This window comes from Oncorhynchus tshawytscha, linkage group LG13, assembly GCF_018296145.1.
Source record: "Oncorhynchus tshawytscha isolate Ot180627B linkage group LG13, Otsh_v2.0, whole genome shotgun sequence".
NCBI lineage: Eukaryota > Metazoa > Chordata > Actinopteri > Salmoniformes > Salmonidae > Oncorhynchus > Oncorhynchus tshawytscha.
Window position 1 is genome coordinate 35,389,705 of NC_056441.1, and position 17,029 is coordinate 35,406,733.

Sequence of the window (17,029 nt, forward strand, 5' to 3'; positions counted from 1 at the left end):
GAGGTACTGGTACAGAGTCAATGTGGAGGCTATATACAGGAGGTACCGGTACAGAGTCAATGTGGAGGCTATATACAGGAGGTACCGGTACAGAGTCAATGTGGAGGCTATATACAGGAGGTACTGGTACAGGGGGCTATATACAGGAGGTACCGGTACAGAGTCACAGGGGTACCGGTACAGAGTCAATGTGGAGGCTATATACAGGGGTACCGGTACAGAGTCAATGTGGAGGCTATATACAGGGGTACTGGTACAGAGTCAATGTGGAGGCTAGGCTATATAGGCTATATACAGGGGTACCGGTGGAGGCTATATACAATGTGGTACCGGTACAGCGTCAATGTGTGGAGACACTGGCGTCGAGGTAATATGTAGAGTTATTAAAGTGACTATGCATAGATAGTAACAGACAGTAGCAGCAGCGTAGAAGAGATGGGGGGGGCAATGCAAATAGCCTGGGTAGCCATTTGATTAGATGTTCAGGAGTCTTATGGCTGTGGGGTAAAAGCTGTTTAGAAGCCTCTTGGACCTAGACTTGGTGCTCCAGTACCGCTTGCCATTCGGTAGCAGAGAGGACAGACTATGACCATTTTTAGGGTCCTTCCTCTGACACTGCCTGGTATAGAGGTCGTGGATGGCAGGAAGCTTGGCCCCGGTGATGTACTGGGCCGTACGCACTACCCTCTGTTGTGACTTGCGGTTATTTAAGTCGTCTGGTAGTCTCGTGTCACTGGGCAGCTATTGGCTGTGCTTCCCTTTGTGATCTGTAATAGTTTGCGAGCTCTGCCACATCCGATGTGCGTTGGAGCCGGTGTAGTACGATTCGATGTTCGTCCTGTATTGCCGCCTTGCCTGTTTGATGGTTCGTCTGAGGGCATAGCGGGATTTCCGGGTTAGAGTCCTGCTCCTTGAAAGCGGCAGCTCTAGCTCAGTGCGAATGTTGCCTGTAATCCATGGCTTCTGGTTGGGGTATGTACGTCATTTGAGGTCAGTTGTCTCATCCAAGTGTGTGCTTTGGTCTGTTGTCCTTTGCACCACAAAGAGAGTCAGTCTATTGTAATGTGTATTGACATCCACCATTTTCTCCTAACCCTACTGTATGCCTACAGGTGCCAGCGATCTCCCTGGCCTACGAGGCAGCAGAGAGTGACATTATGAAGAGACAGCCCAGAAACCCAGCCAGGGACAAACTGGTGAACGAGAGGCTGATCAGTATCGCCTACGGACAGATTGGTGGGTTTTTAAAAGTCTATCCCTGTGTTCAGGTCGTTAGTCTGCGGTGGATTGACTCCCGGCCTAATTCTAATTCTAGTTCTATCGGCAGAGTAAATAAAGTGAAGACATCTTCCTCCCTCTGCCTCTGTAGGGATGATCCAGGCTCTGGGAGGGTTCTTCTCCTACTTTGTGATCCTGGCAGAGAATGGTTTCCTTCCCTCTTTATTGGTGGGCATCAGGCTAAACTGGGACGACCGCTCCAACAACGACCTAGAGGACAGCTACGGACAGCAATGGGTACGCGACCCTCCTTTCTCTCTTTTTTTTTAAATATATTTTTTTTAACTCTTTCTTTCTCTCGTCTTTACTCACTCTAACCTTTTTTTACCCCTCTGTCATCTTATTTTCTCTCATCCAGTCCTCATTAGTCTCATTAAATGAATTGCTCTCTGAGTCATCACCACAGCTTTCCGCTTAGTCATCACAACTTTCCACTTAGTCATCACCACAACGTTCCACTTAGTTACCTCTACTCCACTTAGTTTGCTCTTTAACCCTCCCTCCTTGTGATTTCCTCTCCCTCGCACGCCAGACCTATGAACAGAGGAAGATAGTGGAGTACACCTGTCACACAGCCTTCTTCGTCAGTATTGTGGTGGTACAGTGGGCTGATGTCATCATCTGCAAGACCAGGCGCAACTCTGTCTTCCAGCAGGGCATGAGGTCAGAACCCTTTATCTTTGCACCTGTCCTCTAATGACACAGACGTTTGGCATGATTCAAAAGCAGACCTTTTCTTGTCTCTATTCAGATTTTGTAAGGTTATGGAAGCGCCTCTACTTTGTCTCTCTCATAGCTAGGATAAATGTTGAGATTCATTATTTGTTTGTTTACAGGAATAAGATCCTGATCTTTGGGCTGTTTGAGGAGACAGCTCTGGCTGCTTTCCTGTCCTACACCCCAGGCATGGACGTGGCTCTCAGGATGTACCCCCTCAAGTGAGTACCCCAGCCTCTGTTCTCATTCACACAGAGCAACAGCACCCTCTACTGAGGGACATTTATATGACAGTTACTTGATAGTAAAGTACCACTGTGTGGACTGGAGACTATTTCAATCCATTCTATGGGGAAATGATTTCCTCTTTTAAGGAGAGTTATTCACTCAACTGAATGGCCCTCTGCCTTTTTCTTCCTTTTTCTCTCCATCCGTCTTTTTCTCTCTTTCTCTGTCTCAGGCCCAGCTGGTGGTTTTGTGCGTTCCCGTACAGTTTCCTCATCTTTGTTTACGATGAGATCCGAAAACTCATCCTGCGCCGAAACCCCGGAGGTACTCACAAACACACTTACTGTACTCACTATAGACGTGTGTATGACGTATTACAGTAGCCATAATAACATTTACTATGATAGAACTGGGTATCTTTCGCAGAGCATTGTGGGTACTGTTGTACATCATGCTACAACATTTTTAAAAAAACAAGAAAATGCTGCTGTCAGGTTTGCTTAATATAAGATATTTTAAATGATTAACCCTTTTATACTTCACTTTTGATACTTAAGTATATTTTAGCAATTATATTTACTTTTGGTACTTATGTAGATTTAAAACCAAATACTTTTAGGGTAGTATTCTGAGAGACTTTCACTTTTAGTCATTTTCTATTATGGTATATTTACTTTTATTCAAGTATGAAAATTGGATAATTTTTCCACCACTACCTCTGATACAAATGTTTGCTGTTTTGTTAATAATTTGTCTCTCTCTTTCTCTCTGTTCCCTTCATTTTCTCCTTCCTTTCTCTTTAGGCTGGGTGGAAAAGGAGACATACTATTAAATTATCAAACCATTCTTTACTTCTCACCCCCTTACCTCCCCCTCTTTTTCCTCCTCCCTACCTCCACCCGTCCCTCTAATCACATACAAACCATACAAGAAACCGCATCTGAAAACTCATCCATTCCTCATCCCGTATTTTCATCCAACATCGCCTTGAGGACAAGAGGACCAACCACTGAGAAGGAGAGGAACAGGGCGATCACGCCAGATCCCTGTGCCCCTCTTCGTCTCTGCCTTTTTTTTCTGCCAAAAGACTACAGCATAGTCAACACTGCCAATACTCTTCGAATGTTTACTACACTGTTATGACACTGTTTATAAATGTGCTAATACACTGTCATGTACAAAATACCGGTATCTCTCTCCTCTATCGACAACAAAATGGCAGCTGCATCTAGATTCCCCCGGCGAGCGGTGTGGCGTCATTGTCACCTGTTCCACCCCGCCATCCCCTCGACACGCTCCCTCCACCAATCTTCTACTTAACATGCCCCTCAAGCCACTCCCACCACTCCCTGGCCCAATGGGTAAAACAGAAAGATCCCACCGCTGACACTAGTAAACGTGGAATAATCTCCCACGGCCTCTACAGGGGTAAAAAAAATAAAAAATCCCCCTCCCTCCTCCTCCTGTTCCCCTCCCTCCTCCTCCTGTTCCCCTCCCTCCTCCTCCTGTTCCCCTCTCTCCTCCTCCTGTTCCCCTCCCTCCTCCTCCTGTTCCCCTCCCTCCTCCTCCTGTTCCCCTCCCTCCTCCTCCTGTTCCCCTCCCTCCTCCTCCTGTTCCCCTCCCTCCTCCTCCTGTTCCCCTCCCTCCTCCTCCTGTTTTTCTGCCAATGTTGTTGTTGTTTTCTAAACAATTGTTCGTAACACTACGGTGTGTTTTTTTAATGTTAGGAGTGGGTCTGGGAACTGCTCGTCTGTCCGTCCCTGTTTATCCGTCTGTTGGTGAGCACCGTGCGACTTCCCCCTGTCCTTGTAAACCCCCCAACTCACCCCTGCTAATAAAATACAACAATCTTTCTGTATCCTAAGAAAAAGAGATTTCTCTCCCATGTCATTATTTAAATAAGTGAGCAATGGAATAAGACACTGTACCTTACATGCGAAACAGCAGCAAGAAATGAAATAAAATATAAGGATCTCTCTTTTTTTCCCAGTTTGGCCTCAGTTTTGTGTGTGGGGTTTGGCAGAGAAAGACAATACTGTAAATACATTTTTCACACTATTAACACTCCTGATCCCACTTTAAGGCAGACAGAATGTCGCGAGTTACATACCAGCGTGATTGAAGGGTTGTCTGCCATGAGATTTTGTTGGGAGCGCCGATAGTGAGATGATCATCACTTCTTACTACACTTATTATCACACCGCACACAATTATTCTGCTCTACCTACTCACTCATCATGGTTGGGAAAATAATAATACTGATTTTTTATTTATTTTTTAAATCAAGGTAAAGTAACATTACATAGGTATTCATTCACCACCTCAGGGGAATACATACGGGCGATAATGACGCCCTGAGCTTAGAGAGACGTTTTATTTCTCTATTTTGTTAGGTTAGGGTGTGATTTGGGGTTGGCATTGTATGTTATCTGTTTCTTTGTTTTTGGCCGAGTGTGGTTCCCAATCGGAGGCAGCTGTCTATCTATCGTTGTCTCTGATTGGGCAGCCATACTTAGGCAGCCGTTACCCCAGCTGTGTTTTGTGGGTAGTTATTTTCTGTTTAGTATCTGTTTACCTGACAGAACCGTTCGCTTTCGTTTTGTTACTTTGTTCGAGTTTCTTTGATCAATAAAATCATGAACACTTTCCATGCTGCGCTTTGGTCCACTCATTCCGACGAGAGCCGTAACAGAACTACCCACCACTAAAGGACCAAGCAGCGTGGCCAGGAGGAGAAGGGATCCTGGGCACGGGAGAGAAGGGAGTTTAGGACATCGTGGACATGGGAGGAGATCATGGCAGGCGACAAAAGCCTGGCATGGAAACAGGCGGAGGCTGATGTAGAGGAGCGGAGAGATCAGGAGTTACGGCAGAGACGAGAGCACGAGAGGCACGGGTTGGCGATCGGAGTTGGTCACGTTCCAGTGCCATGTTTTCCGGTTTTCCGCACCGTGCCTTCAGTGCACAGTCACAGCCTGGTGCGTGCAGTACATGCTCTCCGTACCTGCCGCGTAAAGAGGGGTATCCAGTCAGGAAGGGTGGTGCCGGCTCAGCGCTCCTGGTCTCCAGTGCGCCTCCTCGGACCAGAATATCCTGCGCCGGCTCTGCTCAAGGTGCCTCCAGTGCGCCTGCACAGCCCAGTGCGTCCTGTGTCTGCGCCTCGAACGTGCCGGGCTAAAGTGGTGATTCAGCCAGGAGGGGTTGTGCTAGCTCTAAGCTCCAGACCTCCAGTGTGCTTTCACAGCCCAGTGCGTCCTGTGCTGGTGCCCCGCACTTGCTGGATTGAAGTGGGTATCCAGCCAGGACGGCTTGTGCCTGCTCCACGAACCAGGCCTCCAGTGTGTCTCTCCAGCCTGGTGAGTCATCTGCCTGCTCCACGGACCAGGCCTCCAGTGTGTCTCCCCAGCCTGGTGAGTCCTGTGCCTGCTCCACGGACCAGGCCTCCAGTGTGTCAGCCCGGTGTCCTGTCTCTCCAGCCAGGCCTCCAGGTGAGTCCTGTGCCTGCTCCACGGACCAGTCCTCCAGTGTGTCTCCCCAGCCCGGTGAGTCCTGTGCCTCCTCCACGGACCAAGCCTCCAGTGTGTCTCCCCAGCCTGGTGAGTCCTGTGCTTGCTCCACGCACCAGGCCTGCAGTGTGGGTGAGTCCGGAGCCTCCGGTGACTGTCCCCAGTCCGGGGCCTCCGGCGACGGTCCCCAGTCCGGGGCCTCCGGCGACGATCCCCAGTCCGGGCCCTCCGGCGACGATCCGCAGTCCGGGGCCTCCGGCGATGGTTCCCAGTTCGGAGCCTCCGGCGACGATTCACGGTCCGGTTCCACAGAATCGGAGGGATCAGCAGAGGGAGCGGGGGCTACGTCCCTAACCGGAGCCGCCACCGAGGGTAGATGCCCGCCCGGACCCTCCCCTATAGTTTCAGGTTTGCGGCCGGGAGTCCGCACCTTTGGGTGGGGGGGTACTGTCACGCCCTGACCTTAGAGAGCCATTTTATTTCCCTATTTGGTTAGGTCAGGGTGTGATTTGGGGTGGGCATTCTATGTTATCTGTTTCTTTGTTTTTGGCCGAGTGTGGTTCCCTATCGTTGTCTCTGATTTGGAATCATACTTAGGCAGCCTTTTCCCCACCTGTGTTTTGTGGGTAGTTATTTTCTGTTTTGTATCTGTTACCTGACAGAACTGTTTGCTTTCGTTTTGTTACTTTGTTCGGGTGTTTCTTTGATCAATTAAATCATGAACACTTTCCACGCTGCGCTTTGGTCCACTCATTCCGACGAGAGCCGTAACAGACACTCACATCCTCTCTGTACACCACCAGGCTCTCACATTGCTGTACATCCATTGTTTTCTTTTTCCTCCCATTTAGATGCTGCTGCACTGTAGCTAGTAATATGGAAGCCATATACATCCTAAAAAAACTAACATATACACTGGTAGTAAAAGTACCCAATTGTCATACTTGAGTAAAAGCAAAGATACCTTACAGTTTGTTTTTGTTGCGATTGCTCACACACTTGTTGCGGAATTTGGCTCATTGTGTCAAGACTCTACACACAAGCCAAATAAGACACAACCCTTGGAGATGAACATCTCACTTCTATGTCAGAACGAAACTCTGCAATCAAAACCTAACAATCCTTATTCTAAATGGCATTTTTGCAACAAAATGATACGCACATGCACCATTTGAATGACTCAAAGCGGCAACAACACACTGATGTACTTTATACAAAACACTGTCTTTAGTACTTTGTATACCTTTTTGATGTTCTCATACAGGCTTCTGTGAAAGATGGTTCCAGTGCAGTACATCTACTCGCATTTTAATGAACGCAAAAATGGAAAGGCTTCAGAAAAAAATATGTTCACCTTATTTTTTTGCCAATGCAGGTTTTTACAACAACAACAAAACCACAAAGAAAAGTAGAATTACAGTATTCGATACAATATGTTACTGTAAACTCATGGAAACAAAAGTAATTACAGCCAATCACAATGCCAAGCTCTATACACCAATTGGCAACACCCACTTATCTCAGATGAGATCAGGGCCACATTGGTTGACCATGTGCTCAACCATGGATTGAGTATGAGGGAGGCTGGGCAGAGAGTTCAGCCCAACCTGAGCCGCTACACGGTTGCGTCTATCATCCATTCAGAAATGACAACCGGTCCATCTACACTTATGTTCTTTATGTACAGTGGCAAGAAAAGGGATGTGAACCCTTTGGAAATACCTGGAATTCTGCATAAATTGGTCATAAAATTTGATCTGATCTTCATCGAGGTCACAATAGACAAACAGTCTGCCTAAACTAATAACACACAAACAATTATATATTTTCATGTCTTTATTGAACACGCCATGTAAACATTCATAGTGCAGGGTGGGAAAACTTTGTGAACCCTTGGATTGAATAAACTGGTTGACCCTCCTTTGGCAGCAAACCAAACGTTTTCTGTAGTTGTGGATCAGACCTGCACAACGGTCAGGAGGAATTTCGGACCATTCCTCTTCACAAAACTGTTTCAGTTCAGCAATATTATTAGGATGTCTGGTGTGAACTGCTCTCTTGAGGTCATGCCACAGCATCTCAATCGGGTTGAGGTCAGGACTCTGATTGGGCCACTCCAGAAGGTGTATTTTCTTCTGTTGAAGCCATTCTGTTGTTGATTAACTTCTGTGTTTTGGGTCGTTGTCCTGTTGCATTATCCAACTTCTATTAATCTTCAATTGGCAGACAGATTGCCTGATGTTGGTGTGCTGTGCCTTTTTCCCCCACACATGGTGTTGTGTTTTCCTTCCAAACAACTCAACTGTAGTTTCATCTGTCCACAGGATATTTTGCCAGTAGCGCTGTGGAACCTCCAGGTGCACTTTCGCAGACTTCAGACGTGCAGCAATGTTGATTTTGGACAGCAATGGCTTTTTCCGTGGTGTCCTCCCATGAACACCATTCTTGTTTAGAGTTGTACGTATAGTAGACCCGTCAACAGAGATGTTAGCATTTTTCAGAGTCTTTAACTGACACTCTAGGATTCTTCTTAACCTCATTGAGCATTCTGTGCTGAGGTCTTGCAGTCATCTTTGCAGGACAGCCACTCCTAGGGAGAGTAGCAACAGTGCTGAACTTTCTCCATGTATAGACAATTTGTCTTACTGTGGACTGATGAACATCAAGGTTTTTAGGAGATACTTGTGTAACCCTTTTCAGCTTTATGCAAGTCAACAATTCTTAATCTTAGGTCTTCTGAGATCTCTTTTGTTCGAGACATGGCTCACATTGGGCAATGCTTCTTGTAAATAGCAAACTCAAATTTTGTGAGTTTTTTATAGGGCAGAGCAGCTCTAACCAACATCTCCAATCTCGTCTCATTGAGGGTTAGCTGACTCCTGACTCCCATTAGCTTTTGGAGAAGTCATTAGCCTAGGGGTTCACATACTTCTTCCAACCTACACTGTGAACGTTTAAATTATTTATTCAATACAACAAAAATACAATCATTTGTGTGTTATTAGTTTAAGTACACTATGTTTGTCTATTGTTGTGACTTAGATGAAGATCAGATCAAATTTGATGACCAATTTATGCAGAAATCCAGGTAATTCCAAAGGGACATACTTTTTCTTGCCACTGTGTATATTGTAGAATACTGCAGTCCGACATATCAGTAGGCCTGTGTTACTCCGTGATTGTTGGCCAATGTTACAGTAATATCATTTCATGTTGAAAGAAAATAGATTATTTTAGCTTACTGTAACCAATCATATCATATTTGTGGATCTTCTGCAGAACTGAGAGACGGCCAGACCATGGTGGAAGACACCTGCTGTTCACACCAGAACAGGAGACCGCTATTGTGAACATGGTGGTGGCAAACAATACCATTAGACTATGAGAAATCCAGAACCACATAATTGCAGACAACACAATATTCAATAACATTCACCAGGTGGGCTTGTCTACATTGGACAGTGTTTTTCGGCAAAACTCAGAGAGGGTTAAAGAACAGCGCCATGAATATGTGCAAGTAAGTACTCTACTGTGAATGTATTATCATATCAGCACTGTATATACACATTACAATACTGTAATCCAGTGTATTGTGCCTCACCATATTGACTGCTCTAGGTCTGTCACATATTGTCTGTTTCAGAGAGTCTTGGAGCTGGAAGCGGCTGCAATTCAGCACGTTTATATTTACATTGATGAGGCTGGCTTCTACCTAGCCAAAATAAGGGGACGGGGACAGAACATTATTGGCCACCGTGCCATTGTGAATGTCCCTGGACGGCGTGGAGGGAATATCACCATGTGCAGCCGTTAGCCAGCAAGGCGTCCTCCATCACCATGCCAACCTTGGTCCCTACAACACCGCCCTTCTCATCACAATCCTGGACACACTACATGGTATCCTCATTCCAGCCGAGCAGAGGGGTGGACCAGAGCAGACCACCTGGGACAACGTGAGTTTCCACTGGGCTGCTCTGGTCCGCAACTGGGTCATCAACCACCCACAATGTATTGTTCTATACCTCCCACCATATCCCCCATTCCTAAACCCAATTGAATAGTTTTTTTCGGCATGGCGATGGAAGGTGTATGACCGCCATCCCCTCGCACACATGCTTCTTCTTCAGGCAATGGAGGACGCATGAGGTGAAGTTGATGTGGGGGCTTTCGATCGCTGGATCCCTCACTCCAGAAGATTGTTTCCCCGCTGTTTAGCCAGGAAGAACATCGCTTGTGATGTAGATGAGGTGCTGTGACCAGACCAAAATAGGAGGCAGGATGTAGCCTCGTGTCTTTCTTACATTTTGCATGTGTTTTTGTCTTTGTGTTTAGAGTTTTGAAAGAATGAGCCACTTTCATTTTTACATTTTGTACAGAAAATCCTTTATCTTACTGAACGTTTGTCCTTTTGGGTACGGCAAGTGTTTAATACAAAACACAAGTGTTCAAAAATACAGAGGCTGAAGGAAACAGGTACAAAAGTCAAACGAGTCCTATATCAACATAACCTGAAAGGCCACTCAGCAAGGAAGAAGCCATTGCTCCAAAACCGCCATAAAAAAAACTGACTACGGTTTGCAACTGCACATGGGGACAAAGATCGTACTTTTTGGAGAAATGTCCTCTGGTCTGATGAAACAAAAATAGAACCTGTTTGGCCATAATGACCATCGTTATGTTTGGAGGAAAAAGGGGGAGGCTTGCAAGCCGAGGAACACCAACCCAATCGTGACGCACAGGGGTGGCTTAAGGACAACAAAATCAAGGTATTGGAGTGGCCATCACAGCCCTGACCTCAATCCTATAGAAAATATGTTGGCAGAACTGAAAAAGCATGGAGGCCTAAAAACCTGATTCAGTTACACCAACTCTGTCAGGAGGAATGGGCCAACATTCATCCAACTTATTGTGGGAAACTTGTGGAAGGCTACCCGAAACGTTTGACCCAAGTTAAACAATTTAAATGCAATGCTACCAAATACTAATAGAGTGTATGTAAACTTCTGACCCACTGGGAATGTGATGAAAGAAATAAAAGCTGAAATAAATCATTCTCTCTACTACTATTCTGACATTTCCCATTCTTAAAATAAAGTGGTGATCCTAACTGACGTAAGATAGGGAATTTTTACTCGTATTAAATGTCAGGAATTGTGAAAAACTGATTTTAAATGTATTTGGCTAAGGTGTATGGAAACTTCCGGCTTCAACTGTATATTTGCGTAGGTATACCTTACTGTAACAATCTTTTACAACAGTGTAACTACAGTGTAACACTGAAAATTCAAAAGGCATAAACCTTCTGGTGCGATATTCATAGTGTTTTGTGTTGAGCACATCCGTGTGTTGTTGGTTGGTAGACAGATCTAATCATTTGACGCGAGTGTGCCATTTTGATGCAAAAAAACAAACATTTTAGATCGAGAAAACAGTTTTGAATGCAGCGTTTGCTTTTGCTAGAGATTTACATTTTTGCGTTTGTGTTTTGGGAAAATGGGCCAAAGATTCAGCAAACGTGTGTAAACAGTTGTGGAAAACTGTAATGTATATGTAATTGCTCAAATATACTTAAGTATCAAAAGTAAATGTAAGACTACAAATCATTTAAAATGGCTTATATTAAGCAAACCAGATGTCATCCTCTTGTTTATTTACGGATATCCAGGGCACACTCAACACTCAGACATCATTTACAAACTAAGAATGTGCGTTCAGTGAGCCCACCAGATCAGAGGCAGTCGGGATGACCAGAGATGTTCTCTTTAAGTGAGGTGAATGGGCCATTTTAATGTCCTGCTAAGCATTCAAAATGTATCAAGTACTTTTGGGTGTAACGGAAAATGTCTGGAATAAAAAGTACATTCTTTTCTTAGGATTGTAGTGAAGTAAAAGTTGTCCAAAATATAAATAGTAACGTACAGATACCCCCAAAAATGTTTTACCTAAGTACTTTACACCACTGTACAGTACATATAATAGATATTTATGAAGATATGAGTCCTGAATATTTGTGAAGATTAAGTCAATAGATATAGCCTATAAATATATGAAATTCCTGGAAAAAAAAGACATTTCAAACGACACACTTTACAATATACTATGGGAGATGAATACTTAAGGAACCATAGATCAAGAGTTTGATTCTAGTATATTCAATAGTACCTTCCACTCACAAGGATCATAAAAACAGTCATACTTCATCACTTTATTTGAAAGGGTATACGACGGTCCCTTGTTATTGTAGAGCCCACAAAGGATTTGATCAAACACGTATTAGTATTCTTGAATCTTAATGAATGACCTATTGTTATTGAGATGTATTACATGAATGTTCATTTGAACATTATATTTGACGTCCGCCTTGAGGGGCAGTGTTAGGGGGATTCATTTCTAAAGGTTTCAACTGTATCGCATAGGTTTACAGAGATGGGTGTGGGTGTGTGCTTGCTTTAGTAATGGGCTTCTGAACGTGTGTGTGTGTGTGTGTGTGAGAGAGAGTGGGAGAGGGAGAGTTTTGTATTTCATGAATACAATTACAGGGCTGAGGAAGCCAATGATGGCTTGCCCATTGCGCACACACACACACACACTTGCGCACACACACACACACACACACACACACACACACACACACACACACACACACACACACACACACACACACACACACACACACACACACACACACACACACACACACACACACACACACACACTATCCTGGGGATATAGGTCAACCCGTTTGCACTGGATCCAGCTTTCTAGACCTTCTCTCTCATGAGACTGACTGCCTTCTCTCTCCCCATTGTCCATCAATTACTAGAAACCAGTTTTACCCAAATGGGCACATAAAACCCTTGATTGTTACAGCACATAAGTTACTGTAGCAGCTCCTGGGGCCAGGGGCCTTTGTGAGCCTTTGAAACGCAATACATATCTTTAATTATCGAGCTTACACTATCTCTCCACGTCCCTCATAACAGTAAAACACAATTCACAAACGCAAACAGTAGCATCTGCTTCATAGAATAACAAAACATGCCTTGAAGCTAGCTACCCCTCAGCACAGCACAAATATGTCAGCTCATTATGATGCGCACACACACACAAACACACACACAGGGGCTCTCTTTGGCAGCCGTCCCCCTTGTAATCTCCCCACAACGTGCCCCCCTTTCTCCCGCTTCACTGTTCTGTGTGATAGAATATCGATCGCTCGCCTCGGCGCGTCATTGAGGGGGGGAAAAGGGAGGGTATGGTCAGACATGCTCCAAGGTTGTTTCCTTGGCAACAGGAGGATGGGTCAGAGTGTTGCCATGGCTCCTAGGTCGCCGGGGTCAGGTGGTGGGGGAGGGGTCAGTGGGTCGGCCAAATCTGTTTGGGTGTTAGTTAATGGGTAAGGGATGTTGGGGTTGGGGAGAGCTTCTGCAATATTGCAGTGTTGGTAATGAATGTGTGGATACAGGGTGTGACACCGTCATGTACATATTACAGTGTAGGCACACACACACACTCACACACACACACACACACACACACACACACACACACACACAAACACAGGAAAATATAAACAGGATATGGATATGTCTGATTACATAGTTCAAAGTAGTCTGACGCATACAGATGTAGGATCTTAATTTGAGCCAGTTCGCTACAGCTGGAACATTTACCTGCAGCAACAGGAAGTTGCAATGGCCACACGTGATTTACAGTAAAAGCTTTGAGATCAAGCATCGGAACAGTATACAAATATCAGTTTATTTTCACAATGTAGTATTACAATCTCATTTGCATGCACAAAAGACTGAACCCCCCCCCGTCACTTTCGATGTTATGGTGATGCTAATGAAGTATAAGGGACTCGCACTCTCACTTCTCGTCGCTGTGGATTTTGGCTGAAGAGCTTTCATCAGTGTATGAGGACCATTTTCAGACACAAATGTGAAAGTTCACCGTCTTCACTGTGACTTCTTCTATTTCTAAAAGGGATGTGGTCCCGCTCCGTTCAATAGAGAGCACAGCACAGCGCAACCACTGCAAAATGGGATCCAAGTAAGGTTACTGTTCGGGGATGTGAAAGAGACAAGAGACACAGATCAAATGTGGATACTCAAAGTGGTTTAATCCTGATATGTAATAAGGGTGTGTACAAATATTTTGTAGGTTTACAAAATCAGGATTGTGGTTTGTCTTATGAGTACGAAAGGACATTAAATGGCACAAGGTGGAACCCTTCATTTGGACAGTAGGTATAAAAGGAATAGGGGATGCTGGGGGAACAAGCCAACATGGATAACAGGGTGAAATGCACGACAATCCATAGCTGCACAATTATATGCCCGCAATAATGACCCTGAGGATGGAAAAAAATGAATGAAAAAAAAAGCTATTCCTCTAAAGCTTTGATCATATACATACATAATGTATAATTTGCTTAGACACAGCAGAGTTTAGGTTTTTAGCATTGTACAGATACCAACACGCGTGGAGATAAATTCTCTGAAAACCTATTCCATCCTAAAATGGTTAAAAAATAAAATAATGTCAAATGCAACAGACAGAACCCTGGACAGCTACATTTTCTCGGATGACATCTAAGATTGAAGAGTGCTTTTTGTAGACTTAACGGAGGGGATAAATGAAAGCGCTCACTAATGTTGCCAGCCGTATGGGGTAAGTGAACCTACGAAATAGGACGATAAAGAGAGATAATCCATTCCATGCGTGAGGGTAAATGACAATCCATCTGTCTTCATACAATTAAACCCCAAACCATAGCAGTTCATACCTAGGACCTTATTCATTTAAAAAACAAGAACAGGTAACAAGTCGTGAAAAGTGCCCAGTTTCTCCAGCATCCTAATGATCACGATGCCGAGCATCGACACAGTTAGATTCGTCCAGTCAGATTGCAGAGAGGGTCTGCAGCCAGAAGATGGCACTGACAGTCCTAATCCCAAACCTCCTCTTGCTTTGAGACTCCGAGTAAGAACCTTGAACATCACCTGTTCATTCTCAGCCCCCCAGCGCTTTACATGATTCATTGTTCCAGGGTAATAACAGAGGAGTCATTGATGGAACTACATCGTAACAAGTGAAAGTAGGGAGTTACATAGTAGGACACGAACGGCTGTTCATTCCAAATGTAGGCTATAAGAGCTGCATAGTCGCTATTTAAATCATTGCACAAATATTGACTTATTACCAAGAAATTATACAAGGTGTTCCTCTGATAGACTTACTATCAGACCCTACATTTTTATATACAAACCTGAATCGTATACGAAGTACATTCTAATAGCTTCTCCACAAATCAAGACAGAAACTAAATAAGATTAACCGTTCAAAACCAAGGTTATTTGAGCCTTGAAAGCAACAAAGCAAGTTTTATATTTTTGATAATAAACGTATTTAAGTTGTATAGCCTACCCAACAATAGTCATAATTCATTAATTGGTCGCGTTCCCCTGCTCAGACGTTGAATGCATCAACCAATGGATGCATGCCACATCATCGACTGTGTCATCAACTGACAGATTACTAAAGCATATGATGGGGTTAGCTGATATGTCAAATACCTATCTAGGCGTTGTAAGATCTGGCAGGCATCTGCCATGCCTGGGCAGAGGAACCCACCCATTGTTTTGAATGCAGATATTGGGCATGTCCCTCTGACCAGGCGTTGCTTACGCATGCCAGATCTTACAACGCCTGGATAGGTATTTTACATATCTAGCCACATCATATGTTATGGCAATCAGGTGTCCAATGGCACAGTCAATGACATGGCACGCAACCATTGGTTGGAGCATACAAAGTCTGAGCAGGGGAACACGACCAATACCTGGCTGATTGCTCCAGATATGGTGATAGGATGTATATTTAAATGTCTGGAGCGCGCAGAGTGTCTCTTGAGCAACTTTTGCAAGGTGTATGACTGCTGGACTTTGGTTCGTCGGGCCAAAGTTTCTTCATTCAAAAACGAGAAGAAAGGTATTCATTACCACAGATTTAACTTTCTTTGTGTCGTTAGACAATTGTTCATGACAGTTTGCCAAATTAACCACCTGCTCTACCAAAATCTGCTCTACCAAAAGCTTAGTTTCCCCCTCAATTGACACCACAGACCAATTCAGATATATTTGACTTTTCTCTCAGTTGTGATGGTAGCCTAGCCTAAAATAATTGAATGTCTCCATTTTAAACTGTGTTCCGTATTTCTGTCTGTAGGTATGCTCCTAATCAGGCTATCACTGTTTGGAAAATGCAATTTGTTCACAAAAAAGGGAAAAAAGGTAATTGCACCACCATCTAACACTACATACTGTATATATACCACCATCTAACACTACATACTGTATATATACCACCATCTAACCCTACATACTGTATATATACCACCATCTAACCCTACATACTGTATATATACCACCATCTAACACTACATACTGTATATATACCACCATCTAACACTACATACTGTATATATACCACCATCTAACACTACATACTGTATATATACCACCATCTAACCATACATACTGTATATATACCACCATCTAACACTACATACTGTATATATACCACCATCTAACCATACATACTGTATATATACCACCATCTAACACTACATACTGTATATATACCACCATCTAACCCTACATACTGTATATATATCACCATCTAACACTACATACTGTATATATACCACCATCTAACCATACATACTGTATATATACCACCATCTAACCCTACATACTGTATATATACCACCATCTAACACTACATGCTGTATATATACCACCATCTAACCATACATACTGTATATATACCATCATCTAACCCTGCACACTGTATATATACCACCATCTAACACTACATACTGTATATATACCACCATCTAACCATACATACTGTATATATACCACCATCTAACCCTACATACTGTATATATACCACCATCTAACACTACATACTGTATATATACCACCATCTAACACTACATACTGTATATATACCACCATCTAACCATACATACTGTATATATACCACCATCTAACCCTACATACTGTATATATACCACCATCTAACCATACATACTGTATATATACCACCATCTAACCATACATACTGTATATATACCACCATCTAACACTCTACATACTGTATATATACCACCATCTAACCCTACATACTGTATATATACCACCATCTAACACTACATACTGTATATATACCACCATCTAACCATACATACTGTATATATACCACCATCTAACCCTACATACTGTATATAT

The 17,029-nt window shown here is 43.8% G+C and overlaps 1 protein-coding gene across 3 annotated transcripts in view; it reads left to right on the forward strand.

Annotated features, from left to right (window-relative positions):
• The window catches only part of LOC112264803 (sodium/potassium-transporting ATPase subunit alpha-3), a 30,342-nt gene extending 26,597 nt beyond the window's left edge, over positions 1-3,745 (forward strand). For 2 of the 3 annotated variants that reach the window (XM_042295609.1, XM_042295610.1), the window contains 6 exons: positions 1,113-1,236; positions 1,370-1,515; positions 1,811-1,941; positions 2,115-2,216; positions 2,456-2,547; positions 3,027-3,745. In XM_042295609.1, coding sequence (XP_042151543.1) covers positions 1,113-1,236; positions 1,370-1,515; positions 1,811-1,941; positions 2,115-2,216; positions 2,456-2,547; positions 3,027-3,055 — 624 coding nt within the window. In that variant the 3' untranslated portion in view covers positions 3,056-3,745. The remainder of the gene's footprint in view (positions 1-1,112; positions 1,237-1,369; positions 1,516-1,810; positions 1,942-2,114; positions 2,217-2,455; positions 2,548-3,026) is intronic. The other variant, XM_024441657.2, reaches the window with a different exon arrangement.
• The last annotated feature ends 13,284 nt before the right edge of the window (positions 3,746-17,029 follow it).